This window comes from Falco punctatus (genome assembly GCF_963210335.1).
Source record: "Falco punctatus genome assembly, chromosome: 3".
NCBI classification, from domain to species: domain Eukaryota; kingdom Metazoa; phylum Chordata; class Aves; order Falconiformes; family Falconidae; genus Falco; species Falco punctatus.
Window position 1 is genome coordinate 49,870,606 of NC_137582.1, and position 24,924 is coordinate 49,895,529.

Genomic DNA, 24,924 nt, shown 5'->3' on the forward strand with positions numbered 1-24,924 from the left:
GAACACAGGAGTTATACTTGAAATTAGTAAGTTTTCCAAGATTAACCTGAATGACCTCTGGAATTGATGCATCTCAAGCTTTCCACTAGAAAAGCTAGAATATGATTATGAGGCATAATAGTGTATGTGATAACAAGATGATGTATTTCTGTGCCAGCCTTTTCAAACTCTGAAATATAAAAAGTTATTAAGCTTTATATAGTGAAAACAGCCTTGTAAATACTAACTACAGAAAACGCAATTAATTAAATCCTATTTCATGTTGCTTTCTTATATTATTTTCAATATCCTTTCCTTAATGTTGCTCTTTATAGCAGTATCTTTTAAAAATTATCTGCCTTTCTCTCATAAAAAGTTTTGAGAGGGAGTCACATTTTAAAATGTTTAAAGTAATTTAAAACACATATAAACTGCCTGCTAGCAACATATAGCAACTGTTGGCTATATTCTTTTTTGAAGAAAATCCCACTTCCTCTCATATTTATACTGCATTTTTATTTCTTTTAAGTACTTATATTTCCTCATGTTAGACAGCACAGAAGGACACAAAGAGAAAATAAGCAGAGCAGTTATTCAAGATTTGAGTACTAATGCTGTTATTTGTATTAAATACACTTTTCAATTTATTTTCCGGAATTTCAAATCTCAGTAATATCATTTCTACCTGAAAAAATTTTCTAACATACAGGTTCTACAATGCGTACTTTAAGCTTGTGTTTTATCGATGCAGAAGACTGAATTTTAAAACCCTAAATCTATGAACAGTTGAATATGTCCTAATTTTCCACATGAGTAATTCTATTCAATTTAATATCTTATCTGAAGTATACAGCAGAACAGATCTCAGTTCTGACTTTTTAGGATTTTGAGCCCTTTATGCTTCATGCTCTTAATTATTTCTATTTCAACCATTCTTAAACATTAAGCTGAAACACCTCCTGCCTCAGTGGTGACTCTTTCCTGTTCCCTTTCAGTCCAGGTAATAAACCATTGTAGCCTTTGGTTTACACCTTGAATTCCTGGGACAGCCATTGCTCCTCAATAGAACAAGGATTATGCGGCCATGTAAATATGATTTTGCTATTACCAGTCAATAGCTGCAGCCTGTTTTTAGCTTCACAATTACCTGCTGGTGAAACACCTAGTGCCTAACCTGCTTTAACTGCAGCTCTGTGAAGAGGAAAAAGGCTGGCAATCCCACGTAGTGTACTTCTAAGAAACAATAGCCCTTATAATCAACTAAGGCCATTGGAGGCTTTTGTGCAACTTTCAAATGTTTGCCGAGACCAAAGAGAAGGAAGCAGGCTGTTATAAGAAACAATAAAATTAACTGCATGCAAATCCCAAGCTGAGGTTGAAGAACTCCTCATTCCCCTGTTTTGGCAGGGGTGTCATAAACCCACCCCTGGGGGCAGATGGTAACTGGTAGGACCCGTAGAAACACTGGAAGGGTGAGCATAACAGAAAAAAAAAAAGATACGGGGAAGGTTCTTTCACAAAACAGTCTTTCCAGAAAGATTAATGAAGCTTTTCTTTATTAATACGGTAAATTTACATGTGTTTGAATGGAGGACCAGGAAATTTTAAACTGCTAATGCTTGATGAGCTGACAGGGTATAGCATAACACATTATTCTTCCCAGACTCCCACATCTAAGCTGGCAGATATGAAGGCACAGGAAAGCTAGAGTTTATTTCAATTAGTAAGGCCTCACAGCCTCATAATGAGAAGTCCTTTGTGCTTATTTCAAGAGTTTAATGTTTATGATTGGTTAGAATAAGGAATAATGGAGAAAAATGCTGTGTAACTACACATCTGTCTTCTGGTTAATGACTTACATGCTGGAATGCACAGAATTCTTTAGCGTTAGTGTTGGAACTTCATTCTTATATATACAGGTGATAAATTAATCCAACAATGCCTAGGTATTTAAAACTTTTAACAAGCATAAGCTTATTGATCTACTTTGTCCTGTTGGATTTTTTAGCTACTTTCTTTTCTATATGATTGCATAATACATAAAAAAAAGTGAACATTCCAGAATATTCTTGTCTTCCCTTCTGATTTCTTCTGATTTACTAGGATAATATTAAACTAAACAATGACAAGTTGTAGGTCTATGTGACTGTACTGGGTCTGGCTGAGCCCCGTAGCAGCCCTCAAAGTGCTGTGCTTTGCACTGGTAGGTAGAAAAGGTGGTGATAACACACCAGTGTTTTGGATGCTGCAGAGCAGTGCTCGCATAGCATCAGGGCTCCAACATTCCCCATGCCTCACCCAGTAGGACTGTTAGTAGGCAAGATCTTGGGAGAGAACATAGCCAGAACAGCTGAACCAAACTGACCAAAGGGATATTCCATACCATATGATGTCTGCTCAGCAACAAAAGCTAAGAGAACAGAGGAGTGGGGGGATTCATTATCACAACATTTCTCTTCCAGAGCAACCACTATGCATATTGAAGCCTTACTTCCTGGAAAATGAATGGACACCACTGCCTGATGGGAGGCTGAAAATAAATCTGTTTTCCTTTCCTTCCGTGCACAGCCTTTGCTTTTGCTTTATTAAGCTGCCTTTATCTCGACCCATGACTTTTCTTCCATCTTATTTTCTCTGCCCTCCCCTCCCCTGCTAAGAAGGGGAGTGATAGAGTCCCTTGGTGGGCACCTGGTGTCCAGCCATGGTCATCCCAAAACAATGTTGCAATAAATTTAAACCTCACTATGAGCTTTGGACAGCTCTCCCAGTGATTGGGGGAAAAATCGCAATTAAATTCAATGTTAACAAATGCAAAGTAACACATATGGGGAAAAAAAAATAACCTTAGCTATATGTAAGCAACAACCTTAATGTAGCTATAAACATTGAGGAAAGAAATATAAGAGTTACTACAAACATTTCTCTGAAAACCATCACCTTAATGCTCAGTGACAGTCAAAAGGTAATAGATTATTACAAAGTATGTAAAATAAAAACACGAGTAAAAAAGTGGAAAACATCATTAAGTCTTAATGTAAATCATGATGGATCCTCCTTGCAGTCCCAATCACTTTGTCATATAGAAGATATATTAGAAAAGAAACGGAGAGAATGACAAGGATAATCAGAACTAGATAAGGGTTTCCCTAAAATGAGGTCACAATAGGGATCCTTCAAATTGGAAAAGAGAAGACAGTCATCTGAAATTATAAAAACATAAATCAAGAATGCTTATTTAACATTTCCCCCTGGTCAAAGCCCAGAGTCCACTCTTTTTCCCCTCCTGGGGGACCAGCGGCCTGTGCTTGAAGCCAGCTCTGCCATGGTGTGGCTGTGGGATTTGGGATCGGAGTTCTGTGGAAGAGCTTGGGGTGGGGGCTGTCTCACACTTCACTAGGGAGCTGCTTATCAGCTCAGGCTCTCACCCTTGGTCCTCGCTTCAGTTTGGCTGCAGCTACAGCCATGCCTGGACATACATTCTGCTGATTCGGATCTGACCTGTAGGATCACTTCCCAGCCTGACCTGAGCCGCACCTCATCAGGATGGATTCATCTGAAGATCACCCCTAGGCCTGCTCTGCTCCCCTGCTGGGGGAAGTGGGACAGGGCCCTTGTCTGTGTGGACACTGCCTCATCCAGCCTTGCTACCACCTTCTGCTCTTGGTTCAACTTCCACAGGAGGCAGCCAGCCACTGCTGTTCCTGAACAACAAGATTATTTCACCCAATGAAGTTACCAAGCAAGACATTTAACTCAAACAGAAGGAAGTACTTATTAAAAATATAATTACATTGTAGAGCTCAATGGCACAGTTCATTGCAAAAAACCAGAGCTATAAAATAAAGCAGCTCATAAAGAATCTTTTGAGGACCGGAACATGAACAGTTATTAAATATGATGACCTATGTGCAATCTCAAACTGAGAAATGTGCAGACCACTGGGTGCAAGTGGAAAGATCACACATCTTCCTCACATACCTGGTCCTGGCTGATGTCAGAGCAGAATATTGGCTAAGGTGGACCTAGAGAGACCTCTATCAAAGTTCTTATGTTTCATGTCTCTGACAGCTTAAGTGGAACTAATAATGACATTCCTTTACACAAGACAACTCCCTAAGGCTCATATCTGTCAGTCAAGAAGTCGTTTCAACCTTCTGAACTTTTTTACCTGCACAAATCTGATCCTGGAACGTACTGGGAAAATCGTGAATGAAGAAGTGGAATTAATCGGAGATCACACCACCTTTTTTCCCACCTAAGTCCTGGGGATGCTGGCCATGAGGAACATGATAATGTATCCTGAAAAACATTAAAAAGTCCTCAGTTTTGGGCTTCATTAGAAGTACTCATTAGATTTGGAAAGAGAGAGATAAGACTTAGGAGACTTTATATTCCATTTGGCAGTATTCCACTTTCCCCAGATCATTTGGCATCAGTTTTAGCTAGCACTGGAGATATTCTGAACTTTTTCTCGCAAATAAAATAATTCTATATAGACCTCCACATCAGTATGCTTAGAGGAAGTGTGAGAAACACTATTCTAAAAACCTAGGGAAACAGATTGTGTCCTTTTTTAAAAAAATAATTAGTTATGAATAAAAATGACCATCTACTACATATCACATCATCAGCTACTAGTTTTATACCTGTACCTTGTATAAAGGTGATGTCTAAATTGTTCACTATACACCCATAATTTACTCATTTCCTGTGGCCATGCACATATATACATACATGTCTGTTCTAATGACATCACTCAAAAAGTGGTAACTGTGCATGAGATCTAACATGTGATGAAAGTTGTTTAGTCAAAACTACATGCTTATGATGAGTATTTCCGTTTTACTTATTTAGACAAGACATTACTTATACAAAAATAGAAATTTATCATGTCTATGTTCATATCTACAATGTATATTTCATTATCTAGTCTAATTTCACCAGTATTACAGAATACAGACTTGAATGAGAGATGCTTATAGAAAGTGAAATGATCAATATTTATTTTTAAAAATCCAACACCTCTTCCTTTCTTTTAAAAACGCTTTACAAAATAGTGCTAGTGATCATGTTATTTCTCTGAAGAAGCATGGTGCTCACTGAAATGTATGTACTATTTTCAGTATATCAGTAAAACTGTACCTGCCAATCCTACATCATTTAATTTTTTTTAATCTCAGACTTGATATTTTTTCTTACCTGTATCTTCTACAATATAAATATTGCAAAAATTTAGTACACCTTGTATTTTTCTAGAGTGTAATTTTTGTGTAAGATTGGCGGAATTACAAAGCTTTGCCAACTTGAAATTTACTTTTACATATATGTTCCTGTATCTTTTATGTATATAAAATAATGATCACTATGGACATCAATTTAGCTGAACAGCAGGTTTTTCATAAATAGATTCACTGATTTAAAAAACTGAATCTCTGGCGAAACATTCAATAGATTCAATCCAAATTAATAAATGATTGACTAGGAAGACTAAGCCAGGATGTTGTTTTGACATGCTTTCAGGAACCTTTCTTCAGCTGTGATTAAACTTGAGGGAAAAAGCTGAAATGCAGCAAAAAGTTCACATGCAAACTCTAGGCATAGATCTGGTAGCAACAGAAATTTTAACCCTACCTTTAGCCTGCATAACATTTTGAATTTTTAACAAAAGACCAAAACCAGTCCTGTCTACTCTAAATTTTGACTCAGAAGTCTCTTTCATGGCTATAAATTAAAAAAATAGACTATGGCCATAAGTCATAATTAATTCTAGAGAATATTCTGAGAAAAAGGAAGGACCACGGCTTAAGAGTTGTACAGAATTTAGGAATTAATACAGAGGTCTCATTTGCTTTTATGAAGCATTCTATTCCCATTACCAGGGGACATCTGAGGTAAGAACCACATCCTGGTCTTCAGTAGAAGAATTTAATTTAGAGTGAATTATAGACTCAACATATCTGATTATATTATTTAAACAGAAAGAAAAAGACTTGGTTTCACTAAATTATTATCACTTCAAATAGAAACTGTAGCTAGTTTAGATCAGTTTCAACACCTGCAGAAAAACAACCCCACAAATGAAAGCATGTTCTTTTGAAAGCAAAGTTAGCATTGAAGTGGCTAGCAGAGTAAGTTTAGATCTGCTGCAGTGGCCTTTCTACATGCATACATATATAGACTGTTGACATGAGTCTACTTCTCTTGTTGCTGTACTAATTATATATAATACATATGTATGTAGATTTTTTGTTAATTGTCCTGCATTAAGACACCAATTTTATTGGCTTTCTAACATTTTTATGAGTTCCAGCACCTAGAAACATGTATAAATCCTAAAGGTTTCCCAGATTATAGTCAGGCTTAAAATCTGTGCTATTGACTTTTAAGTTTCTGGGCTCCTATTTAAAACATTTACCAGTAAATTGAGAAAGAACAATAAAACAAGTGGAAAATTGGAAACGGCAAAGTCTACTGAACAATGCTTATGTTTATGGTATTTTAAATATATCTGTAGTAATTATGCTGTACACCAGCTTACTTATTGGTTTGTATTTTATCTGTGTATTTTCACCTATCACAAAGCCAAATATGCAGCAAAAAACCCTTTAGAACTATAAAAAATAATGGAAATTTTACATTTCTTGGCTAAGATAAATGTTCAAAGCCCCTTGCTGTACTTCTAAGGCATCTTTTACCAAAAATCTGGTCAAACACCTTTAGCATTTCATCCTAGAGAGACTTTGTCTCATAATGCTATCATTCTTCAGTAAGATTTTAAGTCTAAATTGCTAGAAGTAAAATTCTGTCACCTTAGAAATACGCAAAAAAATGCACCTAAAGTATCATTTGCCAAAATTATTAGATAACAAATCAAATAAATAAAAATGGAAAAATATTCTGAAAAAGTTTTCAACCTTTACCTTAAATAGATATATTTTCATTTGAAAACTTTTAATTCCTGTGTTGTGGAAATAATCTAGAAGAAAAAACTTTCACAAAATCCTTATTGCCAAGATAAAAAAAGTATCACATCTATCAAGGCACAATCTCAGCTGGTATAATTTATCATAGTTTAATTCCCAGCCATAATACCTGGCCAGTCTTTTTGTCCTCTGTGGGTTATGTTAATTAGAGCTCATCCCGTGTTGCTGTCCTTTATTACTTCCACTTATATACTTATATACTTCCCCTTAGCTATTATAGTATTATTATTATTCTGTGTAATTCCATCAAATAAATGTAAACTCTTACCGTGTTGTTGGGGTGGTAGTTGAGATGCAAACCACTGTCACATAGGGGAGAGGATGTGCCACTGCTTTGGTCACTGGGGGCACCTAATACAAGTATGAATTCATAAATAAATCTTCATTGATCTATAATGCTATAATTCAGATTTGTGTATGTATATAAGCATGTATTCCCCTCTCCCCATTAGTTTTGTCATATCTGACTTTCCTTTACTTTTTCCATTTAGCCAATATCTGTTTTCTGGTTTGAGTGGAATGCCTTTGTAAGCTGAATGGAGGCTCAAGAAACCCTACCCTGCTGCTTTGCTTGGAAGAGTTAATAGTCTGTTTAGTAAGAAAAAAAACCCAGAGGTTTTTGGAAATTTGATAATAAAAGTGTGTACTTCCTCACTTGGTTGTCACTTAAAGGAACTAGTCAGATAACACTTTTGTTACTCACTATGAGGTCTACAGTTCCAACTGTTCTTGTAACAGCTTAGGAAATTGCAGCACTGCACCTCAAAAGTAGCATGATAGGATCAACACAAACGCTTATTTCTGTGTGTTACTCCGGGTACTCTGTGGTACCACAGCCTTTCGTAAAGGGACAAATGCACTGGGATACATTTTTATTTAAGAATATGATGTTCTAATTTTTTTCTTATCTCAATAAAATTTAATACTTAGGCAAAAGATGAAGACAGTATTTCAACAAATTATTGTATAAAATATTACGTCATGATTTAGTTCATTTAGCTCCTACTAACTTAAAATCAAAGGCTAAATGTATTGAAACCAAAATATTATTCCTTTGTTGCTTAAAAATTGAGACATTCATTTCACCCTCTTAGGAGCAAGAAGCAGAAGGAAAGCAGCAAGGACAAAAGGCACAGGCTGACATATAAATATGCTTAGATATGCTGCAACTGTCTACAATTATGCACCCACACTTACAATTTAATATAATTAAAGGAAGACAGCTGTCTCCGTATGCCTCTCATGGGGCTAGTTTACTAAAACTCAGTTGGACTTAAACAAAATACTAATCATCCCAGAGTAATTTATTTTTAGGTAGACAGGCAGCTCCACCAAAGCCTCTGAATTTTAAATGGTAAAGTTAAGTCCTCTAAACATACACACACAATCTCATTTTCACATTTACAAGACAAAATTCTTTCAGACTAAAATGTTAGCTGATCCTGCCTGAAAAAATGCTTTTAAATACCCTGCATCAGGATGTGAGCTATTGTGAACTAAATGTAATTCCACTGTTTCACCTTTGACTTTGCTGACTCATACCAGCCAAATGTATGGTGATCTCTTTTTCAAGCAAAGAAGCAAATTTTCGCTTGAGGTGAACGTTACTACAGGACCTGGAATTACGAGAAGCTCATATTGAGGCAGCAACACTGAACAAAAAAGCTGCTGTCAATCACCCTCAATGCACAGTAGTTTCGGAAGCTGCAAGCATTCACGAACATTGAACTGAGTTTTCTTTTGGCCAAGTAATAAAGGCTTACATGCACAATCTTCATTCAGTGGCAGTTTGAGAAAAGCAGGTGCTCTTTTCAGAAAGGAAACAGTTAGGGTCACTTCTTCCCCTGCATTGCGAAGGACCTGAACCTGAAAGAGAAATACAGACAAAACAGCTTGAAATAAATGCACGACCAAAATGTATTAGCAAACGTAAGCACCACCACACAGCTTTGACATACCAGAACATAACTCCTTAGCGATTTATTGCAATGATGTTTTTTAAAAAAAGAAAACAAGGTGTAAAGCTTGCTATATGCTTGTCTGTTGTGTTTCTAGTCACACATGCAGGTAAAGGGGCAGGAGGGGTGTCATTGGCCTCCTGTAATACTGCTGGCTTTGCACTGTGCTATTGTAAAACTTGCTCCCTGACACTGCTCAGCTGTGCACCTCCTTCTTTCAGTTCTGGCATCATCCAGCCTAGCAAGCGTGTATATACTAATACTAATACTAATACTAATACTAATACTAATACTAAATAATAATATCAGTATAAATAATAATAATAATAATATAAAATGTGATATGAATAATATAAATAATTAAATGTGTGTGTGTATATATATATATATTCCTGCCCCTCCTGCCCCTCCCTGAGGTTGTATAAATTTCCAACCAAATCAACAGCAGTAGTTTCCACAGCTGTGCCATAATTCTATGACTAAGTCTTTCCAACAGCCAGAGTTAAATTTAGCCAAAGCGCTCCAGCATGGATGAGAGACCTAATTTTCCCTACAGTCACAGAGGAAAAGTACCTATTTTAAGCTTTAAGTCTTAGATAAGCACAAGCTTCGGTTTTGCCAAAGGGAAGCTTGCATTTTGAACACAGGAATGTGTAAATCACCTATGTGACTGTGAATGCTTTTAGCCTTTCTGTACTGTCCTACAATTGCTTCTGAGACTTTTGTTCATGCCTTTAGCTTTCCTGTGGTACACCTGATAGACACCTCAAGACACACAGCAGAGAAAGGGCACTCCAAGCACCTCGCCAGAGTGGCAGAAAGGAGACACAAAAGCAACTAAGCAAAATGCTATACTTAACAGTGGAGGAATAACATTTGAAATGGTTTATAACATGAGAGCCAAGAATCATAGAGTAATAGAATGGTTTAGGTGGGAAGGGACCTTTAAAGGTCATCTAGTCCAACCAACCTGCGACGAGCAGTAACACCAGGTCTGTTTCAGAGAACAGCCAGTTCCTTTTCTTCTGGCTCTGTAACATCAAAACTCTTCAAGGGTTGATTTAATTTGGCCTTACAAAGACAGGAGATTGCACCACAACTCTGAGTGACTGCGCTCATACTGTGAAGAGAGCCAGCTTGTTGGGAGCAGTGTTTAGAGAGCTGCTACACAGTGACACATCAGACAAACGTTTTAAACGAGTATGTACCTGCTCCCTTTCTACTGTGTTTTCATGGTAGCTGGATAACACACAGGTAACCCTTCTGTCATGCTGCTGCTTGTGAGAAAGCCTTGTAAATAATTTATGGAGGATTGCTATTCTTTAATCTACGCCTATCAACAACTTATCCCACGGATTTAGTTACGTGCATGTATGCAGGGATGCTTTCACATGGAATCACTGCATTACGTTAACTTAAAGCAATTCTTCAAGAAAAAAGTATGACTTTGCCTTTAAACACAGTATTTCCTACTTCACACTGGTTGCTACAGAGGAGTAACAATATGATGATGGAGTATTCGAACCAGTATCTGAAATCCATTCTAAAATGTTAGGCTCTTTACTGTTTAAAATAGCACAGTGGTTGTCAAAGCACAATTTGCAGTGTAGTGTGCACTTACATGTATGTGTGCAAATAAACACACACACACACATCACAACAATTTTCAACAACTTAATCTGCATGCCAAGAATTTCATCTGTAATGTGAACCTCTTCAATGAGGACCTCCCAGTTCTGATATACTTTATACCATACAATTCATAAGTAGTACTTCTTTCATAGAAAGATTACTTGTAATACGCAAAACAGTAGATCAAGACTCTGAAGACCTGAATTTCATCAGAGAAACCATACCATATCCTCAGACTTCACAGAAAATTAATTCTTCTCTTTTATGTAGCAGTCACGCAGTTCAGAAGAGTCATAGCCAAAGCAGATACTTACAGGCATCTATTCTCTGTTGAAATGACAGGTGTTGATAGACAAAATGCAGGAAAAATACAGCTACCCTCTGCCTTTCTAAACATATTTCTTTTTATTCAGGAATGGGAAAGAACTAAGTGGAGAAGTCACAGCATTATCAACTTAAATTTGTAAAGTCACCTTTTAAGATACCTAAGAATAAGTGCATATACTTTGTGAAAGAAGTTGAGACAGTGAACTCTGCCCCTGAACCCTTCTTCTTTCAAGGGTAAAACAAGCCACAAGTCTACATGATTTAATTTGTTAATAAATTGTTCTGTAAAGGCTAGAAGTTCCCATAAGTAGTCTACTATGACATTTCCTCTAACCTCTCTCTTTCTCTCTCAAATGTCTTTATCTCATAGCATGGAGAATTTAATCTGGTACACATTTTAGTTGAAATCAACAATACTTACTACACTGAAGTGTATTTTCCACTGTATGAGGCATATAATCCAGTAAATGACTAGATTTTGACATGCAGAAGAAAGACTAAAGAGAGAAAAAAGACTAAAAAAAAACCCCTACTAGTTAATTATTACAACAAAGAGGAGATGAGCTATTGATCCCATTTCACTTACTTTCTAGTAATTAACAAAGCCATTCTGGGAAATAAGGTTAGCTGAAGAAAATAGGATTTTTAATTAAATTTATTGTCTATTTATAGCTTTCAGTTGAAAGCTTTACTGTTATTTTATTTTTTTTTCTTTATTTTACATAAGAAATGAACAATTACTGAACTGTTTTAAACTGAGTATTCCTTATAGGATTAATTTACTTTGTGTCCTCATTCAACAGAAACACTATGCCATACTGATGTACCTCCATGCAGAAGGAGAATGAGGTACAATAGGAAATCTACTCTTACTGAGGAATATTTTTAGTGGTATACCCATACAACATATGTCCATGGAATGGAAAATGTTCCATGATTGGAAAATTGATAACTTTAAAAAAAAAAAGGTAGCAGCCAAAAGTAATGTGACTAATTGTTACGGTGAGTTATGTCTTTGAAAAAATACACTTGAAAATTGGGAGTCAAACAGGTTGCTTGGAAGATACACCACAGTATGAATTTCTAAACGAGTGGAATTCTACCAATAGTCAGAGCTACTGGCATAGTAATTATTTCTTCTCTCTTTTTCATTGCCTAACATCATTTTAGCTCAAACCTTTATAGAGCTATTTTGGTAAAATGAGGACTGTATGAATGTAAATATATTGCTTGTTTAGTATATTCAGGAAAAATAAATTTATCTGCGCAAGTATACCCATCTGGACCTGAAGAACTGGTAGCATATTCCACTAATAAAGCAGTAATGAGCTTTTACCACTAAAGTCAATTCATGAACATAGTGAAGAAAACAGTTGTCAATCATGATATAATTTTTAGATAAAGAAATGGATAGATATCTGCTCAGCCATCCTGCTCTTTTACTTCAAAGAAAGCTCTCCCACATTTATTGTATATACATTGCCAATACCTTGTCAAACACTATCATTGACAAATTATGTGTTTGTTATTTCTGGAAGTGATAATTTTAGAAATATTCCAGGGTTACTTTCAAACGTAAGAGAGAGGTAGGCTATCTTAATCCTTTATACATTTTTTTCACAGTTAAAGCATATTTTCTGTTTTATAAGGAAACCTTAGAGCTAGGTTGATCAGAGTAACTAACTCCAGATTTATATTTTTTTTCATGTTGTATGCAGATAAAAATGACTGAAGACTAAAAAGCTAGGGACTATTTTCTACTTCCTGCAAGCACTGAAACTCTTAAGAATCTGCAGTCATTCAGAACACTTTCAAGATTTTTCTCATTTTGCAATGTCTACTTCCACATCTTGATATAACTCTGTTAAATCCCTTAAATACCTGATATGTTAGTCCACATATTAGAAAAAGGTAGGGTTTAGTTTGGGATTTTTTTCCATTCAGGGGTAAGGTGTATTTTAAACAGCAAAAATAGAGAACTGTGGAGAACTTGATTCATTGAAGGTTGAATAGTGGCATTAAAGTAATTCCACTTTTTTTTTTTTTTTTTTTTTTCTTTTTTTTTTTTTTTTTTTTTTCAGTAGACTAAAAAAGCAACAGCAGTTCACTGGAAAATGTATGCCAATTTTATTCCACCCCCACTTCTTATTCTATAGAACTATGTCTGGACCTTCCATAAAAATTTTTTACTAAGGATACTGCATACAGTTGCTGATTGATCACTGATATCTATGATGATTTCATCCCTCACGAAAAATATTCCAACATTGGGTAAAATGCAACTAACATTTATCATCTTGTTAAAATCAGATATTTACTTGGTGAGTTAATAGTCTGCAATTAATTGCTTTCTTTTAAGATACAAAGTGGCTACTTTAAGAAACAGTCTTCTATAATAACTGTACAATCAAATTACCAAAGATAATGCTAGCCAAAAATTACAGTTCTTATCAGTTCTCAAACAGAGTTAAAGCATCACCCCCACTGTGTGGAAACGGTAAAAAAATTTCAATATTAATGAAAGGTAGTTATATAAGTAAGAGATTTTTCAGTTCATTACTGCTGATAGAGAAGACATTTCTAAATTTACATCAAATAAAAAGATTTAAAACACTTGCCCTAGTATGTGAAAGAAGATAAATTGACTCAACTTCTAAAAAGTGAAAAAGAAATATATTATTGGAAGAAATAGTAATTCCGAATAAATATAGAAACACTATTTCAACAATTTTGTAAGAAAAATGCACCAACTTCCTAAGATATATATATTTTTTTTTTAATCATATATTAAGAGTTTGGTGAAGGTGAGATAAATTTGTAGTGCTAAATCCATGGAATATTTGCCTGACAAAAAATTAACTCAGTAGTAGATTTAAATGAAAGTCTAACCAGACTTTTTCTCCCCATTGTAAGCCATGGAAAAACTCCCTTTGGAAAATATGTGTGTCTATGCATTTGACCTGACCCTTTCTAAAGCACTGCATTCAAGATTGCAGATAATGTGTGATCAGGCACCATTAAAAAAATTTTGCTTATTATCTGTATCATAGAAAGGTAATAATCTGTTTTATTTCCAGAGGCTATTCAAGATGTATGGCTTTTTCCTATAAAGCACAATTTTCTAGTATTTTTGAGATCTTCTACAATGCCTTAGATTTCAGGCATATGAAATCACCTAACTAGATCAGGTTTTTATTTTAATAGTTAACAATGAATAGTAACACTTAATGTGTTGATACATATACTGTATGGCTTAAATAATGAAAAGCTATTTAGTATTGCTGTTACTACTTGATTTAGTTCTATTATTTATTTTATCTAGAGAGCAATACTGCTATTGATTTGTTGGTGTGCAGTGTCTAATGAAGTCATCCCTATAACAGGAGGAAGCTGTGACACTGAAAACCCTTAACTCATCATCTACATTATGGCTGTATATTAAATTCCTGCTGCTGTTTTAGAAAGCGTGCAAGCACGCACACAGACACAGACACAGACACACACACAGACCCACAGACACACAGACACACAGACACACAGACACACACAGACAGACACACAGACACATAGACACAGACACACACACACATATATTTGATGTATAATGAGTTGATGTGAAAGAACTACGCAAACACAAACATTAAATGATGTCAATAAACTTTCTTATACAAAGCATAATCTTAATACAAGTGGGATCAAGAATTTACTTCTACCACAAATAACCCTACATAAAGTTCAGATATGCGTGAGTAAAGTGAGAAAGTAAAAAATAACAGTTGTGCTTGACTGAACCAGTAGGTGTGTAAAATAGTGAAATTAGAAGAGCCAGTGTTTCTGGAGTAATAGTATCTATATTGCCATGAAGTTATTGTAATGGCTGCCAGGGGGGCATTTGAAAAAGGGAATTTTATGGTGATGTGTGATATTACTGAATAAAATCTCTACATACTAACACTAGTCTGAATTTTTAATAATGTCTACAATGGTTTTGCCTTTTAATTTTATAAAACCTTTTCAAGTCCCAGTTCAAGAAAACATCTGAGCATATGCTGAAGTCTCTCTCAATATATTCAGGAAAGCACTGAAGCATGAAGTCCTTCTGACTTCAGTAAGTATTCTTTCCTGAATAAGACTGTAAATCCCCTCTTAAATTACCAGTGAAATTTACCTATCAATGAAGTAAAATTTTGAAATAGAAGACTTATATAGCCCCCAAGCCCCAAGATCTGTGTTCTCCTGAACTGAGGCAAATTCCACTCTTCAGTGTACTTTAAAGGAAAATTCAGTTCTGGGACGAGTACCTTGAACTATAAACATCTTGGCGGGGAAGAAAGGAGGTGGTGGGGGGGGGGGGGAACAAAAGGAAAAGTAGAATATACCTAGCCGTGGTGCGGTTACACAATGCAGCAGTATCAACTGCATCAGTAGATACCACAACATGCATTTTGGCACAATCACATACAGACACAAAGCTAAAAGTTTGAATGCATGCAAACAACTATCTTGAATTATGTATATTTTTAAAAATCAACTGTTTTATTCAGTGAAAGCCAGGTAGTTAATACAGAATATTTCCACTAAAAAAACAGCATAGTATGAGTTTTTAATTCCTGTGATCCAATATTTATTACATTATTTGTCAACAATGACAGTTAATCAATAAATATAATAGTAAAAACTATCAACATTTTTTTTCCCCTTCAGAAGATTTCTCTTACTGTATAATGTTAGCAAACTAACCATTTTATGACAGCAGTTCCTACTCTGGCTGCAAAACTCCAACTACACTTCAGACCACAGTTTGACACTGTAGTTCTACGTTTAAATTTTTTGCTGTCTGGTTCCAGAACCATTGTTAGATATTTAGATACTTTTAATAGGCTGCAAACTAGAACTGGTAGCTTCCCAAAGAAAGCAAGAGGAAATGCAGGGCAGAATGGTGCATAGCCTGAGGATGCAGGCAGGTGTGCCCTTCTATTCAGAACCCTCCTCTGCATGTACCTGGCTACTGGCCCTGTTTTAAAAAACTGCAGGGGGATGCAGTAAGATTAGTAGTTACAGCAAAGATACCCTACTGAGCCTACCACTCAGCAATTATTCTGAAAGTTGGCAGGCAGGAGTTTATGGCTTCTCGAGATGACATAGGAATTGAATCAAGGTATCACTTAAGTCACCGAATGCTCCAGCTACTAAGGCACTGTACAAAAGATCATTTCAGAGAAACATGAATAGAGACTCAGGGTTGATGTTTTTTGACAAGTCCCATCAGACTGACCACTTAGAAACAACATTATTATTGATTCCAAGTGACAGCACTCATTTAAGCTAGAATATCAGACGATTTCTCAAATGGACAACATCATACCAGTCATCTTACAGCTATATATTCAGGTTTCCTTCATTGATCGTTGCCCTACCTGTTTTCACAGGCTTATGGGCTTTAGACACAGATGTACCAGAACATGCAACCTCAAGACTCCTGTATAAAGCATTAGTAGAAAAGTGATCTGCCTTTAAAAACAGACAGATTTCATCATGTTTCAAACCTACATGCAAAGTAAGCCATTTATATTAGCCGACACTAAAAGACACACAATATTTCCTTCATAGTAAATGACTAAAATAATCAGATATAAGCAACATGAATAAGTGTAATGAGGAGGTAGGAGAAAGAGATTAATTTAGCAAATAATGTATTGGAAATATAATTAACTCACATAAAAATATCCATCAGGCAATAAAGGACAAAATATAGGTCACATAGGGGACACAGACTCCTGTCAGTTCTTTCTTCAATGCAGTTACAAGGTAAAAAGTGACATATTTACAATCAAGTTGGAAAAAAGAATCTGTTCTTAAACTATTAATCCTAACGTGTGGAATGGATTAGTTACAAGTTTGTCTAAAAGATCTGATGACAGCTTTCTGGAAATTTTTAAGCCTTCTTATGCTCCATAATCAACACTAAAATGTTTAGTAATCTTTCAGTCAGAATTTTTGCTTAGTTGCATGTTTATCTTTTCAAAGGTAATATAGGAGTGCCTAAGCAAAAGTTCTCAGTGCTGAAGGGGGAAAAAATATTCCTGTAAGTACTTGATTTGCATTCTTCAGTCATGTACCCTAATTTTGAATTCTGATTCACTAAAGGTTGCACTTACTGGTCATCACAGTTCATATTAAATCATTAGAAGGTCATTACTCCAATACAGATACTATGAAAAGCAAGAAATTGGAACGTGTTAAAAAAAAAAAAAAAAAAAAAAGTCTACCAAAACTGGGAACACCATACCCTGGAAGTCCCTGATCATAGGTCATAGGGTAAGCCATTGGTCCCTGTATTAAAAGACTTCATACCATGTTCTGAAAAATGAAAAGTATGAATTGCCTACATAGATTCCAATTCTAACACATTATTTACCATGATCTATCAGTATATTCCTTAATTTATCCCAGTTGAGCTTCAGACTGTTGTTTCTAATGCAAATGTTGATTCTAATTCCAAACAATGAGGTCTTGCTAATGTTTCCCAACCTATATTCCATGGACTACTATTGGTCTGGGACTGTGGTCCATAGAATAAATAAAGACACAAAGATGCATTTATTAGCCAATACAGCTCTACAAGATATGCAGTTACTCATGACATGAAAAAAGAACCAGAACACTCCAACCCAAACTCTTTCCAAGTTTCAAGAGGTTTTTCAGTGTATCTGTATGTACTGAGTACATGCTAGGGTTCAGAACTGCCTTTCTTCATTTTCGCATTACCTAACTCCATGTATGGCTCTACTTCTCTAGGATTACTCAGCTACACTAGGCGATCTATGTAGTTATACAGTGTTAAGAAGTTCGCTACTTCAAACTGTCACAGTTCTTCCACTTTTAGAATGTTATATATTCAGCTGCTGGACAGCTACTATCTTTTGTAATTTTGTATCCAATGAGTTCCAAAACATCTGGCTAAGAGGCAAGTCCCTTAATTGTACTGAAAATGTTAGAAATCCAGGCAGAACTATTCCTAGCATGGTTGAAACTGAACAGTATTTATTTTACTTTTTTTAAAAAAAAGATATGAAAGGGGAAACTTGAACTCTTTTGGACAACACAAAACTTTAAGATAGTTTTCTAACTGTAAATTACAACTCCATGAGACTGATAAAATTACTACCATGTATATAGGTAAACTACTCAGCCCCATCCTCGGTCAAATATTATAAATCCATTAGCCTAATTCTGGTTTCAACTAGTTTTATTAACATTTATATTTCATCTTCTACCAATACTACACATTTTCATTACAATTTTATATATTTGGGTAAACATCTCCTGGTATGATAACTCAGAAATTTACAGAGGAACCAGATTTTGCTTGGGATCAATTTCATCGACATTGTCCAAATAAAATATTGACTGAAGCTTCTTTGGGAGAAATATGTGATTCCCTTAATAAACAAAATAAAACTCATACTGAAATGGAAGAAGCATTTACACCACTGTTATAATAGCATCTACTGATTTCTGCACAGCTTTGCCAGACAGTTACACAACATCCAGTGTGCGCTGGTGTGTACAGTCAGATGAACAACAGGCTATACCATCAGTCTGCAGAAGATTTTGTATTTAAGACACAAGGATTTCAGATTTCATAATAATCATAAACCAGCTGTGACAGTAGGCTGTGCTGAGATTGTGGTTGTTTTTTTTTTCCTTACCACATATTATGGATACTATTCAAAGAAAGCTGTCAATACCTGTAGAACACTAAGCAGCCTCCAGAGGCTTTGCACATTTACCTTCAAGGATCCATGATGTAAAAATTCAAAGACTTTTTTTTTTTTAATTTTAAGCAAAATCTAGGCCATATTTTAATACACAGATAATGTGTAGAAATTTCTCCTACTAATCATGTCCTTACAACATCCTTGTGAAATCTACCTTTATTACTCATGCAAATAGTATCATTTTAGTTGGTTTTAGTCCAATATAAAGTAATAAGAATAAGCCAGAACTATAATTAATTCTCTGTTGGCTACGAAACAATTCTTGGTATTGCTATTCTCTAATAAGAATTACAGACACCAAAAGATGGATAAAACCATCTTTAAATGGAAGCAGAGACGTTTAATAAGAGACATTTTCTTGAATTAAAAAAAAAAAAAAAAAAGATTATTTTGGGGTATAGTGTACTATAATATACAACATACTAAATAGTCCATCACTGATTTCCCTGACACATCTTTAAGTAAGCTTTTGATTACCATCTAGTAATCTGCAAAAAGACAGGTTATACTGGAATGACACTTTCTGGTGATAACAGCTGTCACAAAAACACTCAGTGCTGGATATAGGCCAGAAATTGTCATGAAATTACTAACAAACTAAATGGGAAAACCAACACAACAGGTAATAATATAAGTATTTCTTGTTTAGAATATTAAGATTTTGCTTGTGTCTGCAGGTATTATATGGCACACAGTGCACAATAATGCAGTCAGTAATCCAGAAAAAAGTAACTATAATGTATGAGCTATCCAACAGTGTATTACAATACAACAGATTCCAGCAGATAATCATAAACTGAACTGAAGAAAAATGTTGTGCATATTTCAGCAATTAGCCAGGAAAAACTTAGAAGAATGACTTAGCTACTCAGGAATCTCCATCCCCTATACAAAAGTCACATAAAACATTCAGCATAATGGAAAAGACTAAAGACATTACCCATGTTACTTGAAGAAAAATAAAAAAAAAAACATCAGCTATATTTATAGAATAAACCAAATTGTTCCATATTCATCTGCATGATTCCTAAAGTACCCAGCTACAACTGGAATAAAGATTACTAGAAATTCTTTAATGAATGTATACTTTTTAGTTTTTTTTAATTTTTTTTAAAGAATACATTGAACAAGGAGTTTCTAGAGAAATTAAAACACAATAAGGAAGCCTACAGAGGGTGGAAGCAAGGACAGGTGGCTGGGAGGAATACAGAGAAATGGTCCAAGAAGCCAGGGACAAGGTTAGCAAAGCTAAAGTCCTGATAGAATTAAACCTGGCCAGTGATGTCAAGGACAACAAGAAAAGCTTCAGTAGTTACATCAGCAATAATAGGAAGACTAGGGAAAATGTAGGTCCTCTCTAGAAGGAAACAGGAGACCTGTTCACCTGGGACATGTAGAAGGCTGAGGTACTCAACAACTTTTGTGCCTTGGTCTTCACCAGCAAGTGCTCCAGCCATACCACCAAAGTTTCAGAAGGCAAAGGCAGGGACTGGGAGAATGAACTACCTGTTGTACTAGAAGATCAGATTTGAGACCATCTGAGGAAAGTGCACAAGTCCATGGGACCTAATGAAATGCATCTGCAGGTCCTGAGGGAACTGGTGGATGAAGTTGCTAAGCCACTATTAAACATATTTGAGAAATCATGGCACTCCAGTGAAGTTCCCAATGACTGAAAATATGGAAACACAACTCCCATTTTAAAAAATGGAAATAAAGGAGACCTGGGAAACTACAGGACTGTCAATCTCACCTCTATGCTTGGCAAGATCATGGAGCAGATCCTCCTGGAAATAATGCTGAGGCACATGGAAAATGAAGAAGTGATTGCTGACAGCCAACATGGCTTCACTAAGGGCAAATCATGCCTGAGAAATCTGGTGGCCTTCTACGATGGGATTATAGTGTCAGTGGATGAGGGAAGAGCAACTGATGTCATCTACCCAGATTTGTGCAAAGAGTTTGACACCTTCCTGCACCTTGTATCTAAACTGAAGAGACGTGAAAAACATGCAGCTGTTGGAGGGAATCCAGAGGAGGGCCACAAAGATGATCAGAGGGCTGGAGCAACTCCCCTATGAAGACAGGCTGAGAGAGTTGGGGTTGTTCAGCCTGGAGAAGAGAAGGCTCTGGGAAGGCCTTATAGGAGCCTTCCAGTGCCTAAAGAGGGCCTGCAAGGAAGCTGGAGAGGGACTTTTAAAAAGGGCCTCTATTAATAGAAGAAGGGGAAATTGCTTTAAACCAAAAGAGGGTAGATTTAGATTAGATATTAGGAAGAAATTCTTCACTGTGAGGGTGACAAGAAACTGGACCAGGTTGCTCAGAGAAGTTGTTGATGCCTCATCCCTGGAGGTGTTGAAGGCCAGGTTGGATGGAGCTTTGAGCAACCTGGTCTAGTGGAAGGTGTCCCTGCCCATGGCAAGGGGAGTGAAACATGACCTTTAAGGTCCCTTCCAACCCAAACCATTCTATGATTCTATGACTATGCTAAAGCCAGAAAGCTTCAGATAGAATACAAGCTTTTGCTTTTTCAGCAGTTGTTTGTTTGTTTGTTTGTTTGTTTTAATAAGGTAAAAAATCAACGAAGGTGGAAGTGGAAATGTTTTTTTCTAGTAAGCTGTAACAGAAAGTAGACAGCAATTTGGATATAAGATCTCAATTTCACATGTAATGTGTATTCCTCAATAGGAGGAAATATTTCCAATCAAATTATTCATTTTACAGGATTTAGAGATCTTCCTTTTCACAGTTGATCATACTGCACTTTTTTTTTTTTTTTCATTGTAGCAATGAACTTGAAGGGTCTGAGTTTTGTAGCCCTGACTATTAACAAAACAATGAGACTGCTTGTTTATCTATTACATATATAAGAATCCCCCGCTCTTTCAATTGAACTGTTTCCACACTTCAAACTTACCAGAACAAGTGCTCACACAGTTGAGTTTAATATGAAATTTCTAACTTATTTAGTAAACAAGTAGTTTTTTATGTATGCAATTTGTGAAAAGATCATTAGAAATATTCCAAATGTATACACATTATTAAACCACATAACGTCAGCTATTGTTCCTGTTTCTAATGCTTGAAGAGTGAAAGTCTTTCAGCTGATACAGCATTTTGAAGTATATTCTTGATTTATTAAAACTTTTATGAGCACAGATATGTCTAAGATTGTTGAAAACAGTTTGAATATTTTGTCTAAGCAGAGCCCAAGTTCATGGTGGGCGGTGGGGGTGGGGGGGGTGGGGGGCGGGGGAAGAGCAGTCCAAGAATAAGAGTTTGCCCACACTAATCCCCTTGCAAGGCTGGGGTCAAACACACAGCTAGTGGCAAATTTCACATTTACATACTAAATATAAAATTTGCTGTTGGCAAATATGACCTTAACATTTACTTTTCACGAAAAGTCACACTAATCAAGCACCAGCATATAAATGCTCATGAAAAATGAATACAAAACGGTCTTAAAGACTTTGAAATTAAATTTTAATTCTAAATTTCAATAAATATTAATGTACAAGCCTACTCCTTTTTTTCAGTTCTAAATGTTATCAACTTCACAATGACATAAAAAATAATTCTTGGACAAATTTGTATTTGAAGTAACATTTTGGATCAATATATGCAGTTACCTCTTCTGAGCTTCTTGGCAGCTCAGGATCTAATCTCCGAGAGAGATATTTTAGTATTTCTGGGAATTTGCTCAGTGGTAAAAGTTTTCAGCTGGAAAAAGCATAAGATGATACTTTCATGACATTTAATGCAGCCTTTCTGCTGCAGAATAATTGCATTGCATCTAGCCAGAGTTGAGAAAGTGTCTTTGTTCTTTGTAAGTATTTGCCAAAAAAAAAAAAAGTCCCCAATTTAGTAAAATATTTAAATTCATACTTTTAGGTAAATATATATACATATTTTGCTGCACTAGGATGCAACACAGTTATCCTGTAAAATTAGGTTTTAACAAATAATATTGCCTCTGCATTTTTAGGATCATTTTCATCAGCATCTAAATTTTAAGGGTCTTGGCCAAAACTGAGTTTAGGGGTACTCACACTGCATATCAATTAACTGGAAGATATTTACAGATATTTTGGAAAGAGATTGACATATAATTCCAAAGAAGTAAAAAACCCTAATTTGTATTTCAGCCTAATGATGAAAATATGCTGAATTGCAGGTTTAACCAGTTTATAGCATGAGGTCTTCATAACTTTCAAAGTTAAGCATAAATCTGATATATTAATCCAAACTGATCAGGCTACTTATCCGATTGCAACCCTTATTTTACCTTTTCTTATTTTTCTAATTATGCAATAACCCCATGGAAATTCATTCTTGCCAGCAGTCAATTACCATTTGAGACTATAAAATCTTATAACAAAAATAATTTATAGACTGTTATATAGAGTGGATGTGTTTTCTGAAGCAAAAATTGCAACATCAACAACAAAAGAAAACAAAAACAAAAATGTAAAATTCTGTTACATTGCTGCTAGATGAATATGTCAGACTATCACAAATGATTGCACAAACTACAGGCTTCACTTTTAGAAAGTCTAGCCCCTCAAAAGTTAATAATTCTGGTTTTACAGTTGTCTTTGTGTTGTCAGTTTCTACAAAACCTCAGAAAATAGGCAAAACAGTGCTGCTGATGGTATGTAATTCAAAGCTATCTAAGGAACATCTATACAGAAAGATGATTCAAAAAAAGCACACGCACATTTGGATAACATTTTCCTGTTGAGATATAAAGATTCTGGGTTTGATACCTTCTGGGATATTAAAAGCTGTAGTCACAGCAGCAAAAGTAACAATTTATATGTTTTAATACAGCCAAATTCCAAAGCACCCGGTGTTTTAATTAAAAAAAAAAAATAATACTTTGTGACACGGATTTGGTTTTGTTGCCATTGTCAGGCAAGTGATTCATTTTACTGTAAAACCTCACTTATTGATTCATTGAAAGATGTTTTATAGTCTGTAAAACCTTGTAATCTTTCAGGGTGAAAGATGTTTAAAAAAGTATTTTATCTGTTAGCATTCACTATGGTAAATGCTAGCTCTCCCCAACACTTCTCTCTGCAATCAGTGATTCAGAAATAATACATTATAACCTAAAGCACACAGAGGATTTTAAATGTGTTTTACATTAGGTTGTTCATGTAAATATGACTGAATGCAAGATGTCAAAACCTTCTTAACATGGCTAAGATATGGTGAAGACTGTGTGAAACATGTCTGTTTATCATGATACATTATACTTAGAATATAATCAGTGTAAGAAAAGAAGGCATTTTAGTATTTAAGGGGACCTAGAAATATCCTCAGTATTTTCTACTGCACACCAACATGCTAAAATAAAGGAGTTTTTTGATGTAGAGCATTGCCTTAGGAGTTTCCTTTTAACAGGACAGCATAATTAGAACCTTTGAAATATGCTGAATCAGTACTGGCTTGACAAGGGCATTATCCTGGTAATGCTGTTTCAGTCTTACCAGTGACTATTCCCCATTTTGCTCAGAAAAGAACTAACAACACAGGGAGGCAACAACTGGTGCAGGTCTCTGCACTAAAATTTAAAGAACAGGTAACCTTTGTAATTTTTAGTGAAGAGTTTCTTCCCTCTGTAACCACACCTGCACCGAAGCTTTTATTACGATCTGTGAACCTCTTGCTACTGCAAGCTGTTTTACTGGCCACAGTCTTGCAAAACAGCTAACAGGGAACCAGCTAGTACCAAACTGAACTTGTTGGAAGACACCAGTACTATCAGGGCCAAATCAAAAAAAGTATACATCTAGAAATAGGCCCAGCGCTGACAAACAGATACCAAAACACCAGTACCATACTGTACCATACTAGTGGTTGAGAAGTATGGGGTGGGCCATCTGGGAACCTCCATGTATTTGGCTGGAACAGTCCAACACTGGATAATATTGAAAAATATATAGAGTCCATTCTCCTTTCCTCTTCCTCCTCCACCGAACAAACTGTCAAAAGACAAAGACCCATTGTAGAGGGAAAAAAAAAAAAAAGAAAAAGAAAAAAAAAGTCCTAAAAGTATGTACAGGTGTTAGATAACCTCTAAATAAAAAGCTTCTTCCTGGCACCCATCTAATTTTACAGACAATTCTGAAGAGTTAAATCAGGTATTAGAACTGCTGGGAAAATGTCAGAAGACTCTATGTGTGTGCACATTTGCACTTCTTTAAGCACACCTCTTATTTATGACTCCTTCTGCCTAGCTAAATAAGTACACATGCT

General features: G+C 35.6%; 1 protein-coding gene across 12 annotated transcripts in view; it reads right to left on the minus strand.

Moving 5' to 3' along the window:
- The window catches only part of SNTG1 (syntrophin gamma 1), a 372,531-nt gene that overhangs the window by 129,969 nt on the left and 217,638 nt on the right, over window positions 1–24,924 (minus strand). For 11 of the 12 annotated variants that reach the window (XR_013927241.1, XM_080381499.1, XM_080381498.1 and 8 more), the window contains 3 exons: window positions 8,726–8,828; window positions 7,231–7,313; window positions 4,148–4,278 (listed from right to left, as the gene is read on the minus strand). Coding sequence is in view for 11 of the 12 variants with exons in the window: in XM_080381499.1 (XP_080237625.1) it covers window positions 4,148–4,278; window positions 7,231–7,313; window positions 8,726–8,828 (317 nt within the window). In the remaining variant the exon portion in view is untranslated. Of the gene's footprint in view, window positions 1–4,147; window positions 4,279–7,230; window positions 7,314–8,725; window positions 8,829–24,514; window positions 24,651–24,924 lie in introns of all 12 variants that reach the window. The other variant, XM_080381497.1, reaches the window with a different exon arrangement.